At 42.4% G+C, this 24,034-nt stretch overlaps 1 protein-coding gene across 5 annotated transcripts in view; it reads left to right on the top strand.

Moving 5' to 3' along the window:
• Positions 1 to 20,647, top strand: part of CEP192 (centrosomal protein 192) — a 125,842-nt gene extending 105,195 nt beyond the window's left edge. For 4 of the 5 annotated variants that reach the window (XM_053247460.1, XM_053247461.1, XM_053247462.1 and 1 more), the window contains 12 exons: positions 777 to 918; positions 1,233 to 1,402; positions 3,836 to 3,959; positions 6,455 to 6,560; positions 9,621 to 9,822; positions 12,909 to 12,988; positions 14,847 to 14,942; positions 15,960 to 16,079; positions 16,823 to 16,926; positions 18,095 to 18,203; positions 18,615 to 18,673; positions 20,211 to 20,647. In XM_053247460.1, coding sequence (XP_053103435.1) covers positions 777 to 918; positions 1,233 to 1,402; positions 3,836 to 3,959; positions 6,455 to 6,560; positions 9,621 to 9,822; positions 12,909 to 12,988; positions 14,847 to 14,942; positions 15,960 to 16,079; positions 16,823 to 16,926; positions 18,095 to 18,203; positions 18,615 to 18,673; positions 20,211 to 20,343 — 1,445 coding nt within the window. In that variant the 3' untranslated portion in view covers positions 20,344 to 20,647. The remainder of the gene's footprint in view (positions 1 to 776; positions 919 to 1,232; positions 1,403 to 3,835; positions 3,960 to 6,454; positions 6,561 to 9,620; positions 9,823 to 12,908; positions 12,989 to 14,846; positions 14,943 to 15,959; positions 16,080 to 16,822; positions 16,927 to 18,094; positions 18,204 to 18,614; positions 18,674 to 20,210) is intronic. The other variant, XM_053247463.1, reaches the window with a different exon arrangement.
• The last annotated feature ends 3,387 nt before the right edge of the window (positions 20,648 to 24,034 follow it).

Raw genomic sequence — 24,034 nt, 5'->3', positions numbered from 1 at the left:
TGAAGTTGTGAGCAGGCCTGACTTCTGGGCTCTCCCAACCCACTTCCCCCACCACCAGAGTTCATGCTGTCATCAGCGGTTGTAACCGTTGAGCAAGGGGCTGCAGAGGAGAAGGTGATGCTGGATCCTGCTTTTAACTCTTGCTTATACTAGCACTGCTCTGGATGCTAACCATAAAGTTGAGTATGCACATCAGACTTGAGATGCAGCAATGGATAGTGTTCCAAACTGATACAGGTATTCAGACAGCAAATATTTCTGAAACACAGATCTGATTTTTGGCCCATGCTTTTCCCAGTACTTCAGTTTTTTTAGTCTGCACTATTTCATATACAGGTAGTAATCCTACCTGTTTCCAGTTTCTTGTATGGTAACAGACAAGAATTTGAGGGTGGGCATCTCTGTGTGAGGAAAATTTATGTATTTAGTTATAGATATAGATATTTAAGGCGCACACAAGGAGGATGCCAGCAACAGCCACTGGAGAGATCCAATGCTGGGGTGAATAGGGACAGCCCCCCCCCTTCTAATTATGAGTGCCACCACTTTAAAAGATACCCAGTTAGCAGGGGTTGTATAACCTTGCTGTTGAACTAGAACTTGATGAAAATAAGTCCAAGTTCCAAACTGGCATGGTATAAAACTACTAGATGTGAAGACATTAATAACCCTGTTAATTGCTGTTTGATTACATAGATTAATCTATGGTTAGTGTTGCAGTTTGTGATACTTCTGTTCCATTAATCTGGTTTTCTTATTTTTCAAATGTCTTCTAGTTTATGACCTTCCACAACAGACAAATGATATCGAATGTTTCTTCAAAAACATGCGACGAATTACTCTTTCTGCTGTTAACACCTCTACTGGTTCTGCTTTAAATATCAAATCGACTTCAGTTGCTCGTGTGACATCAGAGAGGTAATGTGTTTGCTATTTTTATTGAATAAAAGTCCTGACCAGCACAATGTCAGGCATGCCTTTGTAAACTTTGAATATTCCAAATAGTTGATAACATTGGCCACTTGTGAAAAGGGTGTTAAAATGGTGTGTGTTTGTGTGTGTGTGAGAGAGAGTGTTTCTAACTAATTGAAATCCCTTAGTTGGACACCATAAACTGAGGAAACCTTAATAAAACTCCATATAGAAATAAGAGCATCTGATCTACAAAATACCTTGGCCAGTTTATCCTGTAGATATATTGGTGTTTAACCATCTTTTAAAAATGTTTGTAGACCTGGTGTTTCTCAGAAGCATAGTATGACTCTGGATGTACTGCCTGTTAAAGGACCTCATGGTTGTGTGCTATCCTCAAATACCAGTGGCCTGGATGAAAATAAATTTGTTTCTCAGGAAACCTGGACCATTAAGCCTGAATTTCTAACTCTCACAGTTCCTTCTTTGAGTAAGTATAACTTAGCAACTTTCAGTGTTGTTAAGATTGACCGTAGAGGGAGGAGACCTGGTCCTATGGTAGCAAGCATGAATTGTCCCCTTTGCTAAGCAGGGTCACTACATGTGAGCATTGTAAGATATTCCCCTTAGGGGTTGGGGCCCCTCTGGAAAGAGCATCTGCATGCTTGCATGCAGGAGGTTCCAAGTTTCCTCCTTAGAGGAAACTCAGATGGGGCTGAGACTCCTGCCTGTAACCTTGGAGCCATGGTCAGTTTTTGTAGACCAGGCCTGCTCAGCTTCGGGCCTCCTGCAGATGTTGGACTACAGCTCCCATAATCCATGGCTATTGGCTACTGTGGCTGGGGATTATGGGAGTTGTCCAAAAACAGCTGGCGGGGCCTAAGCTGAGCAGGCTTAGAAGAGGACCCAGCTATCCCACCAGGCTATCAAGTGTGGGAAACAGCTCTCTAGTCCTCCTGACTCCTTCACTGCTGCCACCAAGTGGGCTTTTGGTAAGCCTGAGTCCACTGCAACAGCCCTTCCAGGAATTCAAAAAACCAAACCTTAGTATAGGCGTGGGGTGGAGACAATAAACAAGCTCTACTATATCAACAAGAAGGTTTTTACTAAAAACAAAAGTTCCAATTAAAACATTACTTTACCAAAAATCACAAAATAATACTCGGAGCAAGTCAGGGTAACTAACAGTCTGTAGGCCTTTTAACATTGCTCCGTTCTATACAGGCTCTTCTTCAGAATCTTTCTCTTTGCTTTCTCTGGTGGGCTGGGCAGACTTCTTTGTTCATGGGATAGCACAGGTCTGGGGCTCAATTCAACCTGGCTACTCCCTCACTTTTAGTTCAAAGTCCTAGCTTGCTGGCTGGGCAACTTCAGCAGACTCCAGCAACCACCAGTTCTCTGCTTCCTTAGTTCTCTCCCAGGTTTCTTTTGTCAGCTTTTCTTTCCAGGTTTCTCTCTCCAGTAGCCTTTTGCCAGTTCTTCTTCTGCAGAATCTCTCAGCATGACTCAGCTGGACTGCAGCTCTTTTTAGCAGATAGCTCCAGACTGAATTTCTCCAGTTCCACTGCACTCAATCACTCTCAGACTTCCCCTATATATACATTTCTTCCATCACATCAGTTACTTAGTTCAGCCAATCAAAACTCAACAAAACATTTCCTCCATAATTTAAAATGATTTTTCCTCCCAAGCCCAACTGATAGATTTGCCAAAAATGAAACAAGAAAAACACAACTGAACTTTTATTCTATCCAGAAACCAATTATAATGCAAAACACTTTTACAAGGGAGAAGGGGTTTGTAAGCACAAAAATCAATGCAGGTTTACAATACCTTTAAGTGGGCTTATTTACAAAAAAACAAATAAACCAGGAGGTCTATGCCTTGTTCCTTCACACCTGGTATAGACAATACTGAGCTAGATGGACCAATGGTCTGACTCTGTACATGGCAGCTCCTTATGTTCCTATTTTGTTCTTTTGGATATTTTAAGATTCTTACTTTATATGCTGCTCTGTTAGTCACTTAAACTTGCAGTGATAATAAACTAAACTTGGATTGAGATAGTGGATACTTTCAGTTGTACATAGAACTCGTTTAGTGAAGTAATCATGATGTGTGAATCCTGGGTCAAAGAACGTCTAGCATGGTGGCTTCAGAATTCTCAACATCAGGGAACTTCCAGTGGGATCCACTAATGAGCGAATTCTGATCTTTGACTAGAAAATGAAACTTTTCTAACTCTTTGCAGTGTTGGCTAGGGAAGTGCAGAACAGTTCACGGTTGGAACATACCAGGCTGTTTCAAGTGTTCCAAGCTTGGAACAGAAGGACCCCATTCTGAGTTGGAACACTCGAAACGTTCTGAGCACCATTCTCAACTCCAAAATGTTGCTCTTCTGACCTCTGCGCACATGGCAGCCATTTGCATGGTAAGCACCACCAGGCAAATGGCTATGCATGCCTGTGCAAAGGACAAAAGACAGCCATTTTGGAGTCCAAAATGGCATTTGTAACAGGGTCATTCCATCAGAACAACCAGCTTGACTGGTTGATCTGACAGAATGATCGAGGCATTTGTGTTCCATTCTGAGCTTGGAACAGAATGCAAATGTTCTGTCATGCACATCCCTAGTGTTGGCAGTATCCATTGCTCACTGCCTGTTGACCATGCAAAAAGGTCCTGCTTCACAAAAAGTGGGCCCCTAATCCACCATTTGGAAATCCATAGAGTAACATATACTGCCTGCAGTTAAATTCTGTCAGCCCTTAATTCACTGCTACATATGAAAACTGGAAAATAAAGCTTTATGCTCAATTGATGGGTAGTATCCACAGTTGTGCAAACATTCCTGTTGCAGAAGGATGCTAGCTATTACTTATCACACAATTTCTGCTATGTTGTATGTTTTTTATTTCAATAGGTGGAACAACGGATACTAGACATGCACAATTTACAAACCACTCAAACAGGTTACTGAAATTTGAGTTATCTTGGCCTGCTCATTGTCTTACAATAACACCTCATCATGGAACTATTGAACCAGGGTAAGTACTTCTGATACTCTAATTCTTATACCGTATTTGGGCAGCTGTAGCTTTCAGTGATTTAAGACTGAGTGCTATGCTACAACAGTCAGACTTGGAAATAAAAAGTATTAAAAATGTGTTAGAACATATCAATCTATTCATGACAATAAGTTACCCTTCCCTAAAGGAATATGTAACCATATATTAATTCTTAAAGGCAACCTACATTAATGTTGAGCAAAGTACTTTTAAGTTTTGAAACTTTATTTCAAAAACATTTTAAACCTTTTCAAAAGAATAAAATGATATACTTATGATTGCAGTATCTTTTCTGATGACGATAGATTGCAACCATAAGCTTGGGATCTACACGAGCAGATTCAACACCTCCTTTGGGAAGCATCAAACCGGGTTGGGTACCCACAGCCAAACCAGTTTAGCTGGGCGGTGACCTTAGTCGTTACCTGCTCTGCTGCTGCCCTGCCTCTTTTCTAGGCATAGTGCTCACAGCAGAGTAATTACCTGTGCAGGCACACACATGGTCGCCATGCATGCGCAGTGACTGTGTGTGTGCTGACACCGCACATGCAGGCTGCAGGGAACAACACCGCCGTTGAGTGCAGCCTTTGTTAGTGTGAGCACCATGTCCAGAAAAACAGCATGGCAGCTGAGGAACAGGTAAGGACCTGCTTCCCTGCTGATTAAGGGAACCGCTCCCTGCTTGCATATGCACGAGCCATTCATGCACATGCCTAGCATAAGCTTCATATTGTATTGCAACCGTATGTATACGATAGGCATTGGGGATCTATACTCCCAATCAGTGCTTGTACAGCCCCTGCTAAGTGGCAAAGGAGCACCTTTTTAAAGCAGGAGCTCTCTTTTTAGTTGGGGAAGAACAACTGTTCCTCCCATTCAACCCAGCATAGGATTCCATCCAGTGGTAGCTCCCTTTCTGTTTCCTTTTAGACTGAGCCCTTTTGGGAGAGGGGTTTTATTTTATTTTTGTGATGTGAGCTGCTTGATAAATTTTGAAAGGTAGTATATACATTTCTTAAATTGGCTTCTGATAAAACTGTTGCAGACTTGGCACTCTGTTTAATGCAGTTGCATTATTGAGTGATCCATCAAACTGAGCTTTCCCACTGCCTCTAGCGAGACTTGAGAATAGGCAGGGTTTGCAGTTTCTCTACCATAAATGTAATGTAGTGCTAGTGCCTAAAACTTCCCATGTGATTTATGAAAACTCAAGTATTGCCCTATCCAGATTTAGTAGTGAAGTATTTAGCAACACAGTTAAAATGTATGTTACCTTGGCACATCTACCTATCTATCTTATTAATTCCTGTAGATGGACCAGGGGGATGCATGGGGATGTGGCAAGCCACGCCACCACTGAAGCACCTGATTGGGCAGTAGGGATTCCATAGGCAGATAGGGAGAAGGAACCTGTGAGAGCAGAAGCACCATGGTGATTGGGCAGTGGGGATTCCATATGCAGATAGGGAGGAGGAGCCTGCGGCACCATGGTGATTGGGCAGTGGGGATTCCAAATGCAGATAAGGAGGAATAACCTGTGATGGTTAAGGTCAGTTGGAGTGCAACTGTTACTGGTCGGAAGATGTTCTGTCAGCAGATTGAGGCGAATGAGCAGCCATGGCAGCAAGAAAGGGCCCAGTCAACCATTGCTGCTGTTTGGGGCTACCGAGGCCATTGTCAGAGGGAGGCAGGCAAGGGATGGGCCCGGGCCTATCAGCAGCCTGAGGGTGGCCATGGTGGTGGCAGCAGCAAGGAACGGCCCAGCCAACCACTGCTGCTACTCTTGTGGGGAGGAGCAGGAGCAGGAGCAGGGCTTGGGTGAGGGTGGGGAGGTCTCTGGGGATGCAGTTTGGCCAATAGGCGGCAGCAGTGCTGCAGCCATGACAAAGAGGGGTGAGGGGGATGGAAGTAACGGGATGGAGGAGGAGGAGCAGGAGTGCAGCTCAGGTGACGGTGGGGAGATCTCTGAGGTGAGGGGGGCTGTGGCAGGGGGTGAGTGGAGCTATTAAGTACTAGCACGCAAATTTGTGTGAGAGTTCCAGCATTGAAGCGGAGAGAAATAATGGCAGCCAGGAGGCAGAGGTGGAGGACTGGTGGGCAAAGGCCCGCCAGCTGGAAGATGTGGGCAGATGGCGGGCAAAGCCCCGCCGGCCAGGAGGCGGAGGCAACGGGATGGCCTGGCCCTGGCCCGCCTGCCGGGGTGAGGCGGTGGCGGAAGGGCCCTGGCCCGGCTGCATGAAGAAAGGAAGCAGCAGTGGGCCAGCCTAGCCTGGCTGCCACTGGTGTGACGGCCTGGCCCGGAGGGACAGCAGGCTGGGGGAGCAGCCGGCCGGCCAGAAAGCCGGGCATGCCAGCGTAGGGGGTGGGGATGGCTGGGCCCAACTAGAGCGGGCCCACTAGTTAAAATTAATATCAGTGTAGACTTTGTCATATTTTCTAAAGTTTGCTACTTAATGTGTGGAACATCTTTTTAGATGCTGCATTTCAATCCATGTGAGTCCAAATCCATCACTTGCAGAAGAAAAATCCTTATTTCCATGGAGTGGCCTTATTTATATTCATTGTGACAATGGACAAAAAGTAAGTGATTTGCTCTTTTTACATATTTAAAGCACTTGTATGCCAAATAAATATTTACTAAGGTGGCTTACAGTTAAACATGTGTAAGTTAAAATTACTTTTTAAATAAAAATTTAAAAATCACAGGAACTGAATGAGCAGCTAAAAAGAAAGATGCCTAAAAGGCCTGAGAGAATAAGCCTTCACCCAACACTGAAAGGATAATAGCATAGGGAAATCATTCTGGGGGGAGAGTTTGTAAATGAATGTCCCAGGCTATATAGGGCTTTAAAGTTCTTTACACACTCTGAATTGTGCTCTGAAATTGACTACAAGTCAGTGAAGTTCTTTAAACACTGGTGAGATGTGTTTCCACTGTCAATTCCCAGCCTAGCAGCTGTAGTTTAGATTTATTGCAGCTTCATTAGATGTCCATCTGTGGAAACCTTTCTAACTATTTTGTTTTGGAAAACTAATTCTCTGTTTATATTAGACTTTCAAGTTACTAAATAAATTGGGTTGAGGAGATTCCTACAAAGAACAGGTAATATGCTTCTAGGAAACGCACAAGTATTACAGGAAGGTTGAGCATTCTCTCTTCTCTACTTGCCTCCCACAAACTGGTACTGCCTCTGAACCTGGGGGTTCAAGTCAATTACCTGGTTAATCGCTGTTAGTAGACAAGTTCATAAGAAGAGATCTGATCAGGACTCTATAGATTTTGCCATGGTAATTATGCCAAAACTTAAGCTAAGGCCTTAACCTATCTATTTCGATCCAATCCTATGCATGTCTACTTGAAAGGAAGTCCCATTTTGTTAATGAGGTATACTTATAGGTAACAAACTGTATATGCTTACCTGGGAGCAAGTCTCCTCAAAATCATTATGACTTGCTTCTGAGTACATGCACAGAATTGGGCTGTCGTTTAGGAATATCCCGTTTCTTCTCCAAGTTTAGAGCTAGAAGGAAATTCTTAGACAGAATCCCTGCATTTGTGCAGGGCATCTGAAGAAGGGTAAAGAAGCTAAACTGCACGGACTCTGTCCGTCCACTCCCTCCACCTTCCAACTTGAAACTAGAGGAGGGAATAGGGCTTTTGGTTTTCATGTAAGGCAGCAGAGACCTCTTGTCACCCAAAGGCTGGAGCTCATTTGGGCACTGGGCAACAGAGGCAGGCCTTGGAATGCTTTCACCACCACCCCAGCGCCAGCATTTGCAAACAGTGGCAAAGTTTTGAGTTGATGGTGGGTGGTACAGGCACCTCTGCAGTGCACTACTCAAATGGTCAGCTCCAACTCTCCCACCCCCACAGGCCAGATAAGATTTGGAGAGGAGCATGGGGATCTTCCCCACAGTTGGGTTGAGTTTCTAAATTCTCTGAAGTTCAGGAGGACTTCTCTGTCCTCTCCTCCAACCAGTGTTCCCTCTAATGTTTTTCATGTGTGTGCAGAATGAGTTTTGTTCTGGGGTGGCCGTATCAAGGCAGTGTGTGCATACATGAATTCAGAGTGTGGCCATCCTGATTCAACCTGAACGAGATCTAAAACTGAGTGGACATCAAAAAACGTGTGTGTCCGTGCGTGCGCGCCTTGGAGGGATCACTGTCCCCTGACTTGAACATAGAGAAGGTGTGGCTCCACTAGTCATCCTTGCCAGTTGTAACTGTATAGGCTGCACCTATTAATACTTTGTGTGGAAGAACTAGTGAACTAAATATCTGTGTAATTTCCAGGTGTCAGGCAGCTGCGCTTGCTGTTGTACAGGAAATTGTTTAGCATACATGACATGCAGTTGTGTGAAAAAAATCCAAGTGTTCTTGTATCTTTCAGAGGCATTCCTTCTGAAGGCATTCCAGAACCTTTACGTCAGTCACCTCTTTCTGAGCAATAGGCAGAGTCATGAAACTGTCTTGGGGTGGGCCACTCTGCACTCCCAGATAGTCCTGCTATCTGTTACTTTTGCTGGGATTCTTGGTTTTTTGGGTTTTTAAAAAATACACCACCTGCAGGAGTTTTGGAACACCAACAGGCTGAGAGAGATCTTTATTCTGGACAGGTCCCAAAGCAAGTTATGGGATCAAGCCATGGCTGCTAATATGGTGGCCAAATGAATGTCTGAGGGAACTGGGAAGCTGATCCAGGGTCTTGGACTAGACTGGCAAGTGCTCAGTTTTCTGTATCTAATCTGAGTCCCTTTAAAGTGGTACTTGCTTAAACAAAAATAAGGTTCTTCCCATAGCCAGAAAAAAAAGGTCAGGAAAACAAAATCTGATCTTTCTAGGCAGCCCATTAGGTCTTTACACTCAGAGGGGAAACAAACAACATGGAGCCAACTCATGGACCCCAGAAGAGAATCAAACCAATTCTCCTCCACAATATACTTGGTATTGAAGGGAACCCTGCTTAGGGGAAACTTGTAAAGCATCTGAGCTTTGCTTCATACATTTGTCTGACACTATCAAATTGACAAATCATCTTTTTTTTATTTTGCAAATGGTGCATGTCTCGACTTCTGATCCGTCTGGAGACCTGCCTAGGATGATACAGCTCTTTTACATCCTGAAACTTCAAAAATGTGCTCTAGAGAGATTTCTTGGTCTCTAAACCAAAGCTGTCAAAGCTTCATTCTGCAGGTGGGAGAGGTACTTAGGATTTCCTGGGCGGTTCTCTCTGTGCTTTCCTCATGGCACACTCTGTCCAGAGGCACAACTTATTTTGTATTTTTTAGTGTGGGTTTCCTTCTGTTCTTCCAGTCAGGTCTGGAAGAGTGAAGTTGTTTTTCCCCACCCCTCCAGATGAGATTGTTTCATGGCTACTTTCATGCCTCCTGCATAATTCTCCAGGAGCCATGAAACTTGCTATTCCAAGGTTCTGAAATCACTTCTGGAAGACACAACAGGAATTCACGGTAAGGTTTTTACATCCACAATTTTCACCTTGCCGTTGACTAAAGCAGGGTTATTTAGTCTCACAAAATGGTCAGAATATATATCTTGGTCTCTAGCTCTGGGTACAGATCACTATGAAATAACTTGTGCATCAAAAACTACTATGAATTGTTTTTCTGTTTTATACATAGCTTGTTAGAGTCCAAATTCATGAAAATATCTCCATTAAGCAACCTGGAAAGTGCCCACTAGTTGCCAAAATAGGTGTTCATAATCAACCCACTGAACTGCCTATTCATGTGATAAAACCACTTCAGAAGCCATCGTCAACAAAAATTGAGATAAACAGTCGTACTCTGGTTTTTCCTGAGACAAGATCTGGTGAAAACTCTGGTAAGCTGATTTCCATATGACTATCTTATTCGTTAAAAGTTTTTTATGTAGTTAAACTTGGCTTTGCATGTTTTACTTTGACAAGCATGATTGGGCAGGTCAATTTGTTTTTGAATTGTTGCCATGGCAACTTCCTTCTTGGCCCACTAAGTTCTACATTGATATCAGTAAAATGACTCTTACAGGGGAAGGGAGGGGAGGCCCTATATAGTAGAGCAGGCCTGCTCAACTTAGGCCCCCTCCCAGCTGTTTTTGGACTACAACTCCCAAAATCCCCAGCCACAGTGGCCAATAGCCAGGGATTATGGGAGTTGTAGGCCAACATCTGCAGGAGGACTGGAGTTGAGCAGCCCTGTAGTAGAGACATCTGCTTATGATGGGATACAGTACCTGTATTGGGAAAAGAGATGTACTGTCTCTTTCCTTTGCCTCCACTGGATGCTTGGTTTTGCTAGCATTAAGGGAAAGAGTCAGGTTTTGCACTTACCCCGATGGTGTATCCTAGTGCAGCTGTTTGGCCGCCATTCATCCCATGGTGAATAGCATTCACTTATGGAAGAAAGTAAAAGGGTGCACTTGGATACCATCGGGGTGGGATTAAAGCTTACTTCTGCTCCGATATATCAGTATCTAAGGCAAAGCTGGCGTAGCGGGAAATGTCTTGCCTAGCAAGTATGAGGTTGCCGGTTCAAATCCCCACTGGTATGTTTCCCAGACTATAGGAAACACCTATATCAGGCAGCAGTGATATAGGATGATGCTGAAAGGCATCATCTCATACTATGTGGGAGGAGGCAATGGTAAACTCCTCCTGTGTTCTACCAAGAAAAACCACAGGATTCTGTGGTTGCCAGGAGTTGATACTGACTCGACAGCACACTTTACCTATACTTTAAGGCAAATTTACCCGTTACCTTACTTGTCTGATTTAATTAACATTTGTGGCTTTCAGCCATTACATTATAATGGCAAGAAGTGTTCAGAGTAGGGTGCTTCTAAACCACTTCGTGAAGATAAGAACCAGTGACAAAATATCTTGCCCTTTGCCTGATCTTGAAGTGGACATGCTTGAAAGTTTGACTACATAAAAACAAAAATATCGAAAACTGAGACCGCAACAGCTATCCAGTATTTTACACTGTTTCAATGTGTCTTTTTCAAGTGTCCTATAAGTTCAATCAATCTTCGGTAAGTGTCAGCCATGGTGTCTTGCTATTGTTTTTCTGTTGGACGATGAATATTTCTCAGAGGGAATCCATCGGTTGTTTCCCGTCATCTGTCCATTCTGTCTCCTCAAAGGTTTCTGTTGGAAACCTCATTGAAACAGCGTATAATATCGGATAGCTGTCTCATAGTTTTTGATATTATTGTTCTATAGTTTGTACATATGCATTGTTATAAATGTTTGGTCATTACATCTTATTTATATATATCCAGATCACTGTATATAAATTATTGATCTACTTTCAACATAATTTATATTCACATATTTAGTGGGGTTTTTGTGTGTTTTGTTATATTATTAGAATCTGGGTTTTTTGGTACTACGTTTCAGATCCTTCATGTTGTGTTGTTTGTAAGTTTGACTAGCCTGATATTTGCATGAGGAATGTACATACTCAACTTCTTGTAGTAGCTTCAGTTTGACTTGCCTTGGCAGTCAGAGAAAAGTTGATTAGTTGGCAATGCTATGTGCATATTAACTCTAAACACTTCTTCCACCAAGACCTCTATTATGCAAAGATAAATACCATCCACTAGATATTACAGGTTTAAAAACAAAATCGGTTTCAATGTCAATACATCCTCCTCAGTTGATTAATTTATCTGTATACATTGCCTCCTTTATCTTATGCTTCTGCAAATATCTTTCCACCGCCAGTACTGTTATCTTCGTTCTCACTATTCTTCCAGCATGCCCCTCCTTCATATGTATAGACTACAGCTTAGTATAGTTTCCATTATATTAAATATGCTGCTCTTTCTACATAGGTGAAATGGGGAGTCCATTAAGAGCATTTGTCAGATATGTGATATAATGTTTTTTTTTAAGGAGGCAATGTATATAGAGCTATTAAAATCAGCTATTAATGTTAAAGAGGAGATGGTTTCAACTATGAAATTCATTAAGTCTCTGAATGATAGAAACCTGAGTTAATTGTTCCTTGTTGTAGTTATTATGTTGTCCTCCCACTTTTCTCTTCCCCGCTGACTGCTTACCTCATGAGAAAGGAATTTAAGAACTGCTGAGACATTTGGTTTCTGCAACTGAGGACGATGTATTGACACTGAAACAAATTTTGTTTTTTAACCTGTAACATCTAGTGTATGGTATTTTATCATTGCATAATAAAGAGGCCTTGGTGGAAGAAGAGTCAGAGAAAATCTTTTTAGCCTACTTTCCTCAAGGGAAAGTAAGCACATGAGATCACCTGGCATAGAGTGAGAGAGAGTGTGAGTGTGTGTGTGTCCCCTTCAACTTTGCAATGCGGGAACTGATGTAAACCAAATTGGGTACAGTTGTACGGTCACTTCAACAGCATAGTTTGTGATGATGTCATCCACCCCAATTCAAGATGGTGGATGCGTAAACAATTGAGGCATAAGTGGGCTAACTTGTGAACTGCCTAACCGATTTGAACCAAATTTGCTACAGCTGTAGAGACACATGGGGTGGCTCAAGGGCATAGTTTGTAATGATGTCATCCACCCTGATTCAAGATGGCAAACGTGTGAACATTTAAGGCTGAAATTGGCTAACTTGTGAGGATGGTAATTATCAACTAAGATTATAGTGAAAGGAAAGTGGGCAGATTAGTTCTTACCACAACAACTTGTTTAAAACTTTTGAGATGCCTTTATGCTCCACAGGGCTGGAGGTTGAAACAGTTCCCCAATTGTCATAAAGTATATCGTTTTTTTAGTAATGAATAGGCTATAAATCCACTCACTCTTGGCCAAGTGTCTCTAATTTTCATTTTTTCAAAATTTTGTTGGCCAACATTAAGTTGCCCAATGTCTGTCTGTGACTGTTATGAAATTATAAATGCTACTAGTCTTCTGATTACTTCTACACTTGCTTCCAGAGAAGTGCCTAGAGATTGAAAATGATGGAGATGAAAATGTGAGGTGGTATTTGTCATCTTTTGCACCACCTTATGTCAAGGTGAGAAGACCATTTGAAAACAAAATTCTTCATAAGGTTGTTATATGTATTCTTTTTTCAAACTGCATCTAAACAGAACTTCCCTGGCATTAACATGCAGACGGAACTCTTCTTTCTAGAAGAAACAACTTAGAAAATACACTTAATTGAACATGCAAGTTAAAAAGAAGTCCTTAATTTCAAGCTTCTAATCGGATAAACAATTAGCTCATTCTACTGTAGTTTTACCTAATGTTCCTTTGAAAAGCATTTATTTGATAGGTAATGCCCCAGGCTATCTGTGACCCAAATCAGATGTCTCATGGGTGAACTGCCAAATGTGGTTTGCTTAGGAATGTCCTGTGAGCTCTCTGCCTTGTTATGGTTAGTAATAACTATGGCTTACACATGAATCAATGTAACCATAGTTATTGCTATTGACATAGATTTTTTTCTCAAACCAGAGAGTGAGCTCAATGATAAATCAGTGAACTATTTGTTTATGTAACTTATTAAAAGAGAGGCATCTTCATGCTATTAAATAAAATCAAATTATATGTTCTATAATATAGTTTAAAAGGGGGGAAACAGAATGTGAAGTTCCATTTTCCTCATGTTTGAGTGGGGGGGACACATTCTCAGTTTTTGTAAGAGATACACAATTAATGCCAGATGTTACAGAAGTTTACTATGATCACCAAAAACAATAATAAAACTTTAATAGTAATATTAAAGAAGAAATTGTCACTATCTGTATTGTACATGAATTTTCCCTATTCAGTGTTGCTATCCTTGTGTTATGTTTTGTTCGAAAATACTTTTCTGTGTGGAGTTGCATCTAAAATTCATAGCAAGTAAACAGCTAAACTAGTAAAATGCTGAGTAGTAATGTAAAACTAGCTGACCTGGTGCAGAGCATCTGCACCCCTAGTTGTCCCTGCCTCTCCCCCATCTTCATTTCATCTCCATCCCTTCAGCCCCAGTTTGTGCTCCTCCTCTTCCACGATGACGATGCCCCCTTGCTAAGAAAAGTCCTGCTGCAGCCTCTTCACCCAGCTTCCTGTTTCCAACAGGGGCCAGCCAGCCAGGAGCTTCCTGGGAGATCCCTGGCCCAGCCAGAGGGAGCCTCCTGTCCAGAAGCAGTCTACCTTGAGGCCTCTCTCTGCCCAGCCTCTGCCATGGAGCTCCTTCTTCCCTCCCCTGTGGCTCACTCCCAGTGGCGGGTGTTCCATGTCCTGGGCTCTGATGCTGCACCTTGGCCTCTCGCCGCTGCTGCTGGCTGGCTATCCACCCAGCACCGCAGCCTCCCGTTGCTGCCTCCACCTCCCGCTCCTCCCACCTGGGCACAGTGCAGCAGCTGCCACCCAGCATCCAGGCTAGCTGGCCAGCCTCTGCTCACCACTCCTGCTCCGGCAATGGGGAGGCGCCACCAGCCCAATGAGCCTCCCGCCTGGCTGCTGGCACTGGCCTCGGGCTTGGCGCTGCTGCTGGCCTTGCTCAGCCTCTTGCTCACCACCTGGTCCTGTTTGGGCACCTGCGATGCCCTCCCCTCGCTTGCGAACACTCTCTCTCTCTCTCTCTCTCTCTCTCTGTCGAGAGAGAGAGAGAGAGCGCTAAAGCTGCCACATATGGGATTAGTGACAGGTACACCTGAGAGAGAGAGAGAGAGAGAGAGAGAGAGAGAGAGAGAGAGAGAGAGTGTGATTCCATCGTGGGTGTGTTAAAAAGAAATGTGTTTTTCTATTTTGGACTTGACTGATGCTGAAAAGTCATCTTACTGAAATACAATATGTGCCTATCCACTTGGAAGTAATGATTTGCTGATGTTCAAAGTTGCTTTTTAAAATTTGTTGTTCAAGTTAAAATTGTTTTTTTATAGGGTGTAGATGAAAGTGGAGAAGTTTACAGGGCTACATACACTGCTTTCCGATGTTCATGTGTTTCTGGTATTCTTGAAGTTCATGGGAAAGACAGAGTAAGTTACCTGATTATAGTAGCTATTTATCTTTTTGCTTTAGGGTTGTGGGTGGAGGTGGGATTGCCAACTAATAATAAAATCAAGCTTCAGGTGCTTATTTGAATGTGAAGTATTTTGCAATAACCTTCCCTTTTAAACAAAAAAAAAAATCTTGCAAATTCTGCTTTATTTCTCCCAGTATACTTCGTATGATAGTCTTCCCCTTGCAGTTTTGGTCTGACCTCATCAATATGACCTCCATGAAGTGGTGCGATTACTGTTGGACTCAGACTGGGGAAGCCCAGACTCAAATTTCAGTGATGAAGCGTACTGGGTGACCTTAGGCCAAACAACGTTGTTGAGAGGAAAAAAGCGGAAGTGTATGGTGCCCTGAGCTCCTTAAAGGAAGGGCAAAATCTTCTTTATATATAATCTTCTTAAACGTACCCCTTGCTAATCCCATGCATGGCAGCTCTTGCGAGAGTTTGCAAGGAGCTACCGGACTAGCAGTGGGGACGGGAGAGAAAATAAGGGTGCTGGCTGGTGGCCATGGTGGGCCAGCCCATCCGCTGGGAGCAGGAGTTGGCGGGTGGGCCGGAGAAAGCGCAGGGGCAGAGGGAGAAGGGAGGAGAAGAGAAGCGGGCCAGCTGGCCAGAAAGCCAGGCGGGCCAATGGCTGCGGGGAGGCAGTGGCGGTGATGGGGCCAGCCTGTGGCGCAGATGCTCTGAGCCTGGCCCAGCTAGTATAAAATATATTCCCTTACCTATTTTAAGTTATCTAAAAAAAAAGGGTAGCATTTTGAAAGAGTTAGCTGTTTAGAATTTTTCAAGGTCACTGTTCAAACTGCACATTTTAACAGGACATTTATGCTTTGTTTACATTGGTCCTGACTCTTGACGGTTGTACTGCCTACACTGGATTAGTACTTTCACCATCTCTAGTAGAAGAAAGGGCTGCTATTGCTAGAAGTACAGTACAATCAGACTTGGGAAACTTAGGAATATATATTTATGTAAAATAATTATTTCCTGATAGGTTTTAGTCACTTTCTTACCTCGAGACAGAGGACATTATTCTCAGTTCTGGGATCTTGAGTGTCACCCACTTCATAAGCCTCATCTGAAAGACAAACACAGACTTCAGTTTTCTGGTGTTGTGAGTACATGAACAAGATTGTTTGAATTAATCCAACAGTTTTCTTTAGATGATTTAGGTTCCTTCTTCCCTAGGGAGATGGAATGGGAGAAAAAAATCTAATTCTCTGGGATATTAGATCTAATACTCTTGGGGGGGAAATCTAATTCTCTTGGATAGCCTCGTAGAAACAAAAACACCCATGATAAACATTTGGCAGCATCCAGACTACTTAGATATGACTATAAATCTCGTTATATTAGTCATGACAAAGTTAAGACCTATACATTCCAATGGGACTTAATCATGACTAAATGGAAGTAGTGCTGCACAGCTGTGCATGGGGCTGATTAAAGTATTTGTGCAAGAGCTCTCTTAGGTGGCACTGGGGATGCACAGCAGCGGCCCCAGCAGGTCCCTTATGCTGTCAGAAGACTTCACTGAACGCTGGCTGTTAAAATTAAGTTAAGACAGCAGTAATGAGTGGTGAGCCTTGCTTAGCTGAGCACTTGCTCCTGGGCCATGGGCCTAGGCACTATATTTTACAAACTAGACCAATTGTGACCTAGTACAATGAACTAGAGTTCAGAAGTCATGTGATCCTACCTCTTTACATACTACATTCACTTATGAATGCTCTTTTTCCAACACTGTATTTCTCCTAGATGGGCAAAATCAGAGCTCTTAATCATTTAAAAATAAAGCTGTATAACAGTTTTCAGGAGCTAGCATTAATATTTAACTCTGGGTTTTTCTTGCAACAGGGTGTCATAGAGACTAAAGCTGCCACAGCTGCTTTAGGAAAAGTCAGTGTTCAGGTTTCATCCCAAAGAAGAGATTATGTTGATAGTTCCGATCACAGAACTGGGTATGTAAACTAGATAATAATAAAAAATGACTTTCTTTGCACTCATTCTTTGTCAGCAAAGCAAACTTTGCATTGATACATAACATGCTTTTTAATAGGCGCTTCATTGGATCTGTAAAACTGTATAATAATTCTAAACAGCAAGAGTAGTTATTGCATAATATCTAACACTATATTGTAGGTCCATTTGGTAAAATATAGGAGATACTTTAGTTTGCCCTAAAAATATGATAGTGAACCAACAACCATGAAGAGGAAACCCAAAGTGAGGTGTGTCTGAAATGCTAAAGGTTCAGGAAATGTAAAACTCTGTGCTCAGCATATGTCTTAATCTCCCCCCAGCCTATTACAAGCAAGTGGCTGCCATCCTGAAGGCACACTTGCATGACAGGAAGTTTTCCCACTTCTGCTGTGCCTGCACTGCAGGTGGGGAGGAAAGCAGGGTACCAGATTTTGACCATTGGCATGGCTTCCAGAAGTGCCCCGTGTCACCCAAAAATGTGTCCCTGGGGGTTACACAACCCTTGGACATACTATTTGAGTGACACAGGGCACTTCTGGAAGCAGTGGAAATGCTCAACATTTCCCCCAACCAATTGGCTGCTGGTGCAGCAGAAGTAGGAAAGTTTCCCATGGTGTGGACTGTGCCTCACTCTGGATGTCAGCCAATATGTGCTGCTTTTACACAGCCAGTACCTCAACATGAAGAAAAACCAAACATTGCATACATAACCCCACTATGCAGGGAACATGCAGACATGTCTGTTTTCCTTTACATTTTTCCCACATGTACATGTCTCACATTGCGAGGTATATGTACAGTTAATAGTTCTTACTATACATATTAATGTGAAATGTATTCCTTTTATTACATACATTTTTATCCTGCCCTTCCTTCAAGGAAGAGGGCAGCATACATACTGTATTTATAAAATGGGCTTTCGTGAAAAACCTAAAACTAAGCTTTGAGGTGACTTGCTAGCAGTCTCTGGGGAAAATATTCGGCAGTTGTGACTCTTCAAGTAGGCCCCAACAGTTCGACTTTAAGAACTCTTCTTTGCTTCCAAAACAATAAGGATAGTAAAACAATAGTTTGCTAAACTACTAACTATAGAACCCATATAAGTAGGTTTGGCAATATTTTTTAACTTTTCTAATTCAAAATCAGGAAAGAAGTATATGCCCAAGACGACGTCTATACATTTCCTCCAACTAGGATTGGGGACACCAGCATGTTGAAAATCACCATGAGAAATTATTCTACCTCTTCAAACAGGGTATGTCTAACTTACCAGCACTGATTTGAAATGTGTACTGATAACACTTACTATCAACACTTTCAATACTTAATATTGGGTTTTGTGCTAAATTCAGTAACGTTCTATTTGTACCAGAAAGGTACAAAAAAAGTGTTACCAGAAAGTGAATTACCAGGAATCAAGTATTTACCCCATTTTCAGTTGAGAAGTGATCATTATTTCCATAAGAATTAAATCTTGTATTAAACTTTAGTCCAAACATTGTAACTTCTTGTGATTTGATTGTTGACCAAGCTCAGAGTACTCTAAAGTGTCTCTTTAAAATGTAATCCAGTTTATTTTGTTGACATTTAATTAGTCTGAGAAACTGCATGATTTGTTTACAGTTAATAAAGTAACATGCATCTTCTAAACACTTTGTTGTTGCAGCTGACTTTCATAAATCCCAATGAGCCTTTTTATATCAAGCATTCCCATTATAATTTGAGGTAAGTGAAGTTATATGTTCTGAAGCTTATCTGTAAAAGGGTGCACATATCTGAAGTAGTAGCTTGCTTTATGGCTAAGCTGAAATTAAACAATTTCACCACACTGGCCCTCAATATAGAGTAGTCCCAGTTTGCTTTATGATTAAGTTATATTGTGGAATTAATGTTGAATACCACTGAATTATTATTCATGCAGTCCTGTTCTAATACAGAGTTTCAGAAGCAGTTGAGACAGAATTACTACTGCTGTTCAGAATTCAGTTACAGTGAATGTGAAAGGTACTTGCAGGATGCACATAGATACAATGGAAAGCTGTGTCACACATCTCATGCATACAAAGTTTTGCTTGTACATATTAAAATAATGAAATGCTGTCTTCCAACATAAAAAAGGCTCTTGCACAGTCAACACATGAGAAAGAACAATAATTTAATCTCAAATATTTGAGTTGGCACCACAGACTCAGTCTAGCAGAAATAAAACTTTCTTAAATCCTGTGATTTCAGTTTAACTTACCCACTGAATGCGAGTTGACTGTGCCCTTTCATACATGTGAAATAGAAATTGGAGGGAGAGGGCGATTTACAATAACTGTACATAGCTGTGAACTAAAAACTGAATTTAAGAAATAGGCTAAAAATGCTAGGGAACTCGACAGTAGTGGTGGTGGCACTGCTTCCTGCTTTAAACATTGCTTTTTTCTGTAACTCCTTTTAAAATACTTTGAACACCATCTTCTGCATATAGTACAAAACAATAGCCAAGTTAAAGTATGTAAAGTATAGGAGGAGGGAATTTCGAGAGGAGAGGAAGAATTCATTAAGAGTGAAGGGCAACTGGGAAGATGATGGAGATGCCAGAAGTATTGAAAATACTGCTGTTCAGTCTAAAACCCATACATCTAAATTAACTAAAAATCCTTCCATTTGAGGAGGATGTTGAAGAAGGAAATGTTAGTTTTTCTTGCCTTTCTGTTAGCTCTCCTGGTGGTACAGACAGCAGCTGTAATCAGCTCCAGTTTTGGCTCTGCTGCAGTCATATAGGCAAGCAAGTGGGGGACAGTGTTTCTCCTAGCTTGGACTATACATTGGAAGTGCACACTTGGACAGAACTGCATATTGGAGTATCTGGTTTCTAGGCAGAGGGGAGCATTGCCTAGAGCCATAATGTAATGATGCCCTTGCTTAGCCTGCATGATGGTGCTAGCATCAGTTAGAGATGCTCCAACACATCTTTGTGGGCCCTGAGGTACACTCTCTAAAATAATCTTTTTCTTAGTTACGCAAAGCAAATCCATCACCACAAAGTGTTACATATACAATTATTGCAAAGCCAGTTTAAACTCCCTATGCCAGTGACACATTGTGATATTTTGACCAGTTGATCAGGGAACTTCCTGTTGTCATTTTGTAGATAGGCAAAGTATACAGCAGAGTTATTAAGAGCTATGTTACTCGCTTAAGTCTTCTCCAGAAATCTCAAACTAAAGCAGCCTATTAATTACATAACTACTTTTTGTAAACTTCTCTATTGCAGATGTCACCATTACTGCAACCTACCAGTCATGTTCAAGCCAGCATCATCGGGCACTTTCAAAAGTGTATTGGTAGTACAGACAGACAAAAATGGTACTCTTACTATTCAACTTGTTGGTGAGGGTTTGGCATAAGTAGCTGAAAGCTACTTCAGGTGTACATGTGTTCATGTGTCTTCAAACTAGACATGAAAAACTTGCAATTAAATTATTGAAACCACAAGTTTGTATTTTGTATACTAAATATATTTTGTAGGAAACTGAGGTCTTGTAACTTCTAACAAATTAATTTTGTATGTTAAGCTATCATGCAATTTACACTACTGCACTTTGGCTGCTGGAAACAGCAATGTGGTATTTTTGTATGGATTATGACTTTGCAAATGGCAATGTGCATCTTAAAATTCATGTTTTTATAAATAAATTTCTTTTCCTTCAAGTCTTGCCTGCCTTAGAATACCTGAGTAGCTCCTCTTTATCTAGCTTTAGTTTTGACAGAAAACCAATATGTGATGTGTTCAGAACCTATGTCAGGACCTTGGCATTTTGTTAGAAAGATGTAATGAAACTTGAAGACTCTACTCTCATGAAACCATTTCAGGCAACTTGAAGATGTGTTGTATTCAGTTTCATTCATTCATTCAGTTTGAGAGTGCTGCGCTTGAAGATCTCTTGTTTTTCTAGTTACAGAAGAGATGCAGTCTTCATTGCACCCCTGCCCCATCCATTATACAGCTTGTGTGAGCAGTTATTTGTCCAGTCTGCACTGATTCTGTATCAATACTATCAAAACCTGTTGAGGTCAAGATCTACTAATTCTCACTCTGTCTCTCTCTCTCTCTTCACTTTTCAACAAAACATTATCAAAGTAGTTTACAAGGAAAAATAAATAAGATGGTTCCCTGTCACCAAAGGACTCAGTCTAAAAACAAACATATGGTAGACACTGGAGGGATGCTGTGCTGGGGTTGGACAGGCTCTCTCCCTGCTAAATATAAGATAATTGCCATTTTAAAGGGTGCTTCTTTGCTTAGTTAGCAGTTTAAAAGTGTGCCGTTGAGTTGATGTCGACTCCTGGTGATCACAGAGCCCTGTGTTAGAATATTGGAGGGATTTACCATTGCCATCTCCCATGCAGTATGAGATGATGCCTTTCAGCACCTTCCTGTATCACTGCTGCTCAATATAGGTGTTTCCCATAGTCTGGGAAACATACCAGCGGGGATTCAAACTGGCAACCTCTGGCTTGCTAGTCAAGTCATTTCCCTGCTGAGCCATTAGGTGGCTGTAGTTAGCAGTTTAGCAGGGTGATATTTTCCCTCTTTAACCTCTAGTTGCCCACCAAGGTCACTTAAACCAGTACAAGTTTTATAATATGGTTTCAGACCAGATTGGAATGGATCTAAAAAAAAAAACCAGCCAGGAATGCTAGAGTTGAACAGCAACCACCATCACATTACTTTGACCAGAAATAATGTGTTTGAACTGGGCAAGATTTCAAGTTCCAATAAAGCATTTCTGCTGTGGACTAACTAGCCTACTTTGGAGCAGAAGTTTAAAAATACCTTTGTAGCCAGGCATTTATAATGGCTTTGGCCCCCAAGCCCAAGTTCTCCAAGCTAGTTTTGCTAGTTAAGTTTGGGTAGGAATCAAAAGCTCAAGTTACCCTTGATTCTCACCATTTTATTACATTGACCTTTCACGGGGGCTGAATAATGCCTGAATAACAGGATATATAGCAATGAATGGGAACAGGAATAACTACAGGTTGTCTACGAAGATAGTCTTTTCCCCATTTTTCTCCCCCTTTCTCCGGGCTACACATGGCCATTTGCACATTGAAAAGCTGCAGATTTCACCCACAAGTTTCCCCTGCCACCTTTCCCCCCTGCTCTCCTCAGTCCATACTTCTCTCAAGGGCATAGCTACCAGTGCTCAAAGGTGTCCTGTGAACACGGACCGGAGCCACCTCTTTCCTGCTGCCTCCTACACTCTGCCCATTACCTCTGGCCGCCTCTTTCCACTGCTGCCACCACTCACCTATCTGTCACACTTGTCTCTTGCAAAGAGCTGGTAGATGGGCTGTTTCCTTTCAAACACAAGACAGGAAACTGCATCTACCAGCTCACTGACAACAGCTGGCTAGGAAGATACTGATCCAGGGCATGTCCACACCCTCGATTTCCCAGCTGGCTCAGGTATCTGTAAGAAACTGAAGGTCCTCCCCCCCCCGCCGCCCATCACATCCTTTAGCTAGAGAGGGAAAGGGACATCCCGCCCTTACTGCTACACAAGGTGGCTTGCAAGTGGCAACAGGGTGCCGAGTGGGAGGAGTGGCAGCAATAGTGGCAAGGCTCTGCAAGCAGTGGCAGGACAATGGCTGGTAGGAGCAGTGGCAAAGGTCATGGGTCAGCAGGTGGTAAGAGCAGCAAGCTACCATGGGTGGGAGCAGGGGCGTAACTATAATAGGGCAAGGGGAGAGAGTTGTCTGGGGGCCCACTGCCTTGGGGGGGCCCCCGAGGCAAGTCACATGACTGACTCCCCCAGCCGCGCACCCACCCGGGCTTCCTTCAGTTGTATTCATCCTCCGAAACTCATGTGAGTGTTAAGACCTGGAGCTACCAGAACAGCATGTCTTTCTCTAGTACCATTAAATGACTTTCATCGTCCACAATGTACAAAATATTTAGGATGATGTTCTATTGTGGCACATAGGTGTGTGTGTGTGTGTGTGTATACATTTTACTCTTCTTTTTGTTACCACTATTCAGCCTCATTTAAGATTTCTTTACTTCATGAGCTGTGCTTCTGTGAGTGGGTGGGGCATTTTAAAACCTTGCTACGCCCCTGGGTGGGAGGAATGATAGCCAGGCACTGCAAGGGAAATGGGCAGGCGGAATGGCATCAAAGCTCTGCAAGCGGTGGCAGCAAGGTGCTATACAGAGTGTTGGGCAGCAAACAAGAAGAGCAGCAACAGGGGCAAGGCTATGCAAGCAGCAGCAGGAACAGCAGCAATGTGCCACATTTGAGTGAGGACTTTGAAGGGGGGGGGAGCTTTGTGTTGGTAATGGTGAAAGCTGCTGCCATAAAATAAAAGGGCAAAAAATATTGGGGAGGGGAATGTTGATTTACTGAACACACTGCCCCCTCTGACCTTGCTATGCCACTGCTTCTCTTGGAACTCAACAGGTGATGAAAGGGGGGCATTGCTGTTGGAGTTGGTTCCCTCCAATCCAACCCCCAAACTGCTGGGCACACCTCCGCATATCTTGAAGATATTCCAACTTCTTCTGTTCTCATTGACGAACAGATTCTCCCATAATAGTTCAGAATGTGCTATGAAAGCTTTGCAAGATGACTTCTTTTCCATTGCTTGCTTGCTTATTGAGTTGAACCAGTCACCATCAAAATGCACAGGAGGGGCTATACAGAATAAGCAGCTATTTTGCTTGGAGTCAATTCATTAGATAACACCTTATGGGAAAGGCGGTTTCTTGGTTTGTTTTATTGCTATAAACTGCCTAGAGACTTCAGTAGTGGGCAGTATACAATTGTTTAAGTAAATAAAATAGTTTGTGTCTGCGGGCATACCCTTACATTTAATGTATCTTGAAACTGAAATCACATGTGCTGTGCTGTTTCTAAGTGTCTGGCCCCAACAGTACTGGAAACCTCTTGCCACCTACATAAACTCGAATGCCATCTGGCAAAGATGCTGTAGGGTGACTGGAAAGAGGCAAAGCCAGACAAAACAGTCCTTCAGAACCTCCTGTTGGTGAATCAAGTCTTTGAATGCTTTTTTATACTTTATGAATTACAAATTTAA

This window comes from Hemicordylus capensis, chromosome 4 (genome assembly GCF_027244095.1).
Source record: "Hemicordylus capensis ecotype Gifberg chromosome 4, rHemCap1.1.pri, whole genome shotgun sequence".
Taxonomy (NCBI): Eukaryota; Metazoa; Chordata; class Lepidosauria; order Squamata; family Cordylidae; genus Hemicordylus; species Hemicordylus capensis.
This window is presented reverse-complemented; position numbering and strand designations above follow the sequence as displayed.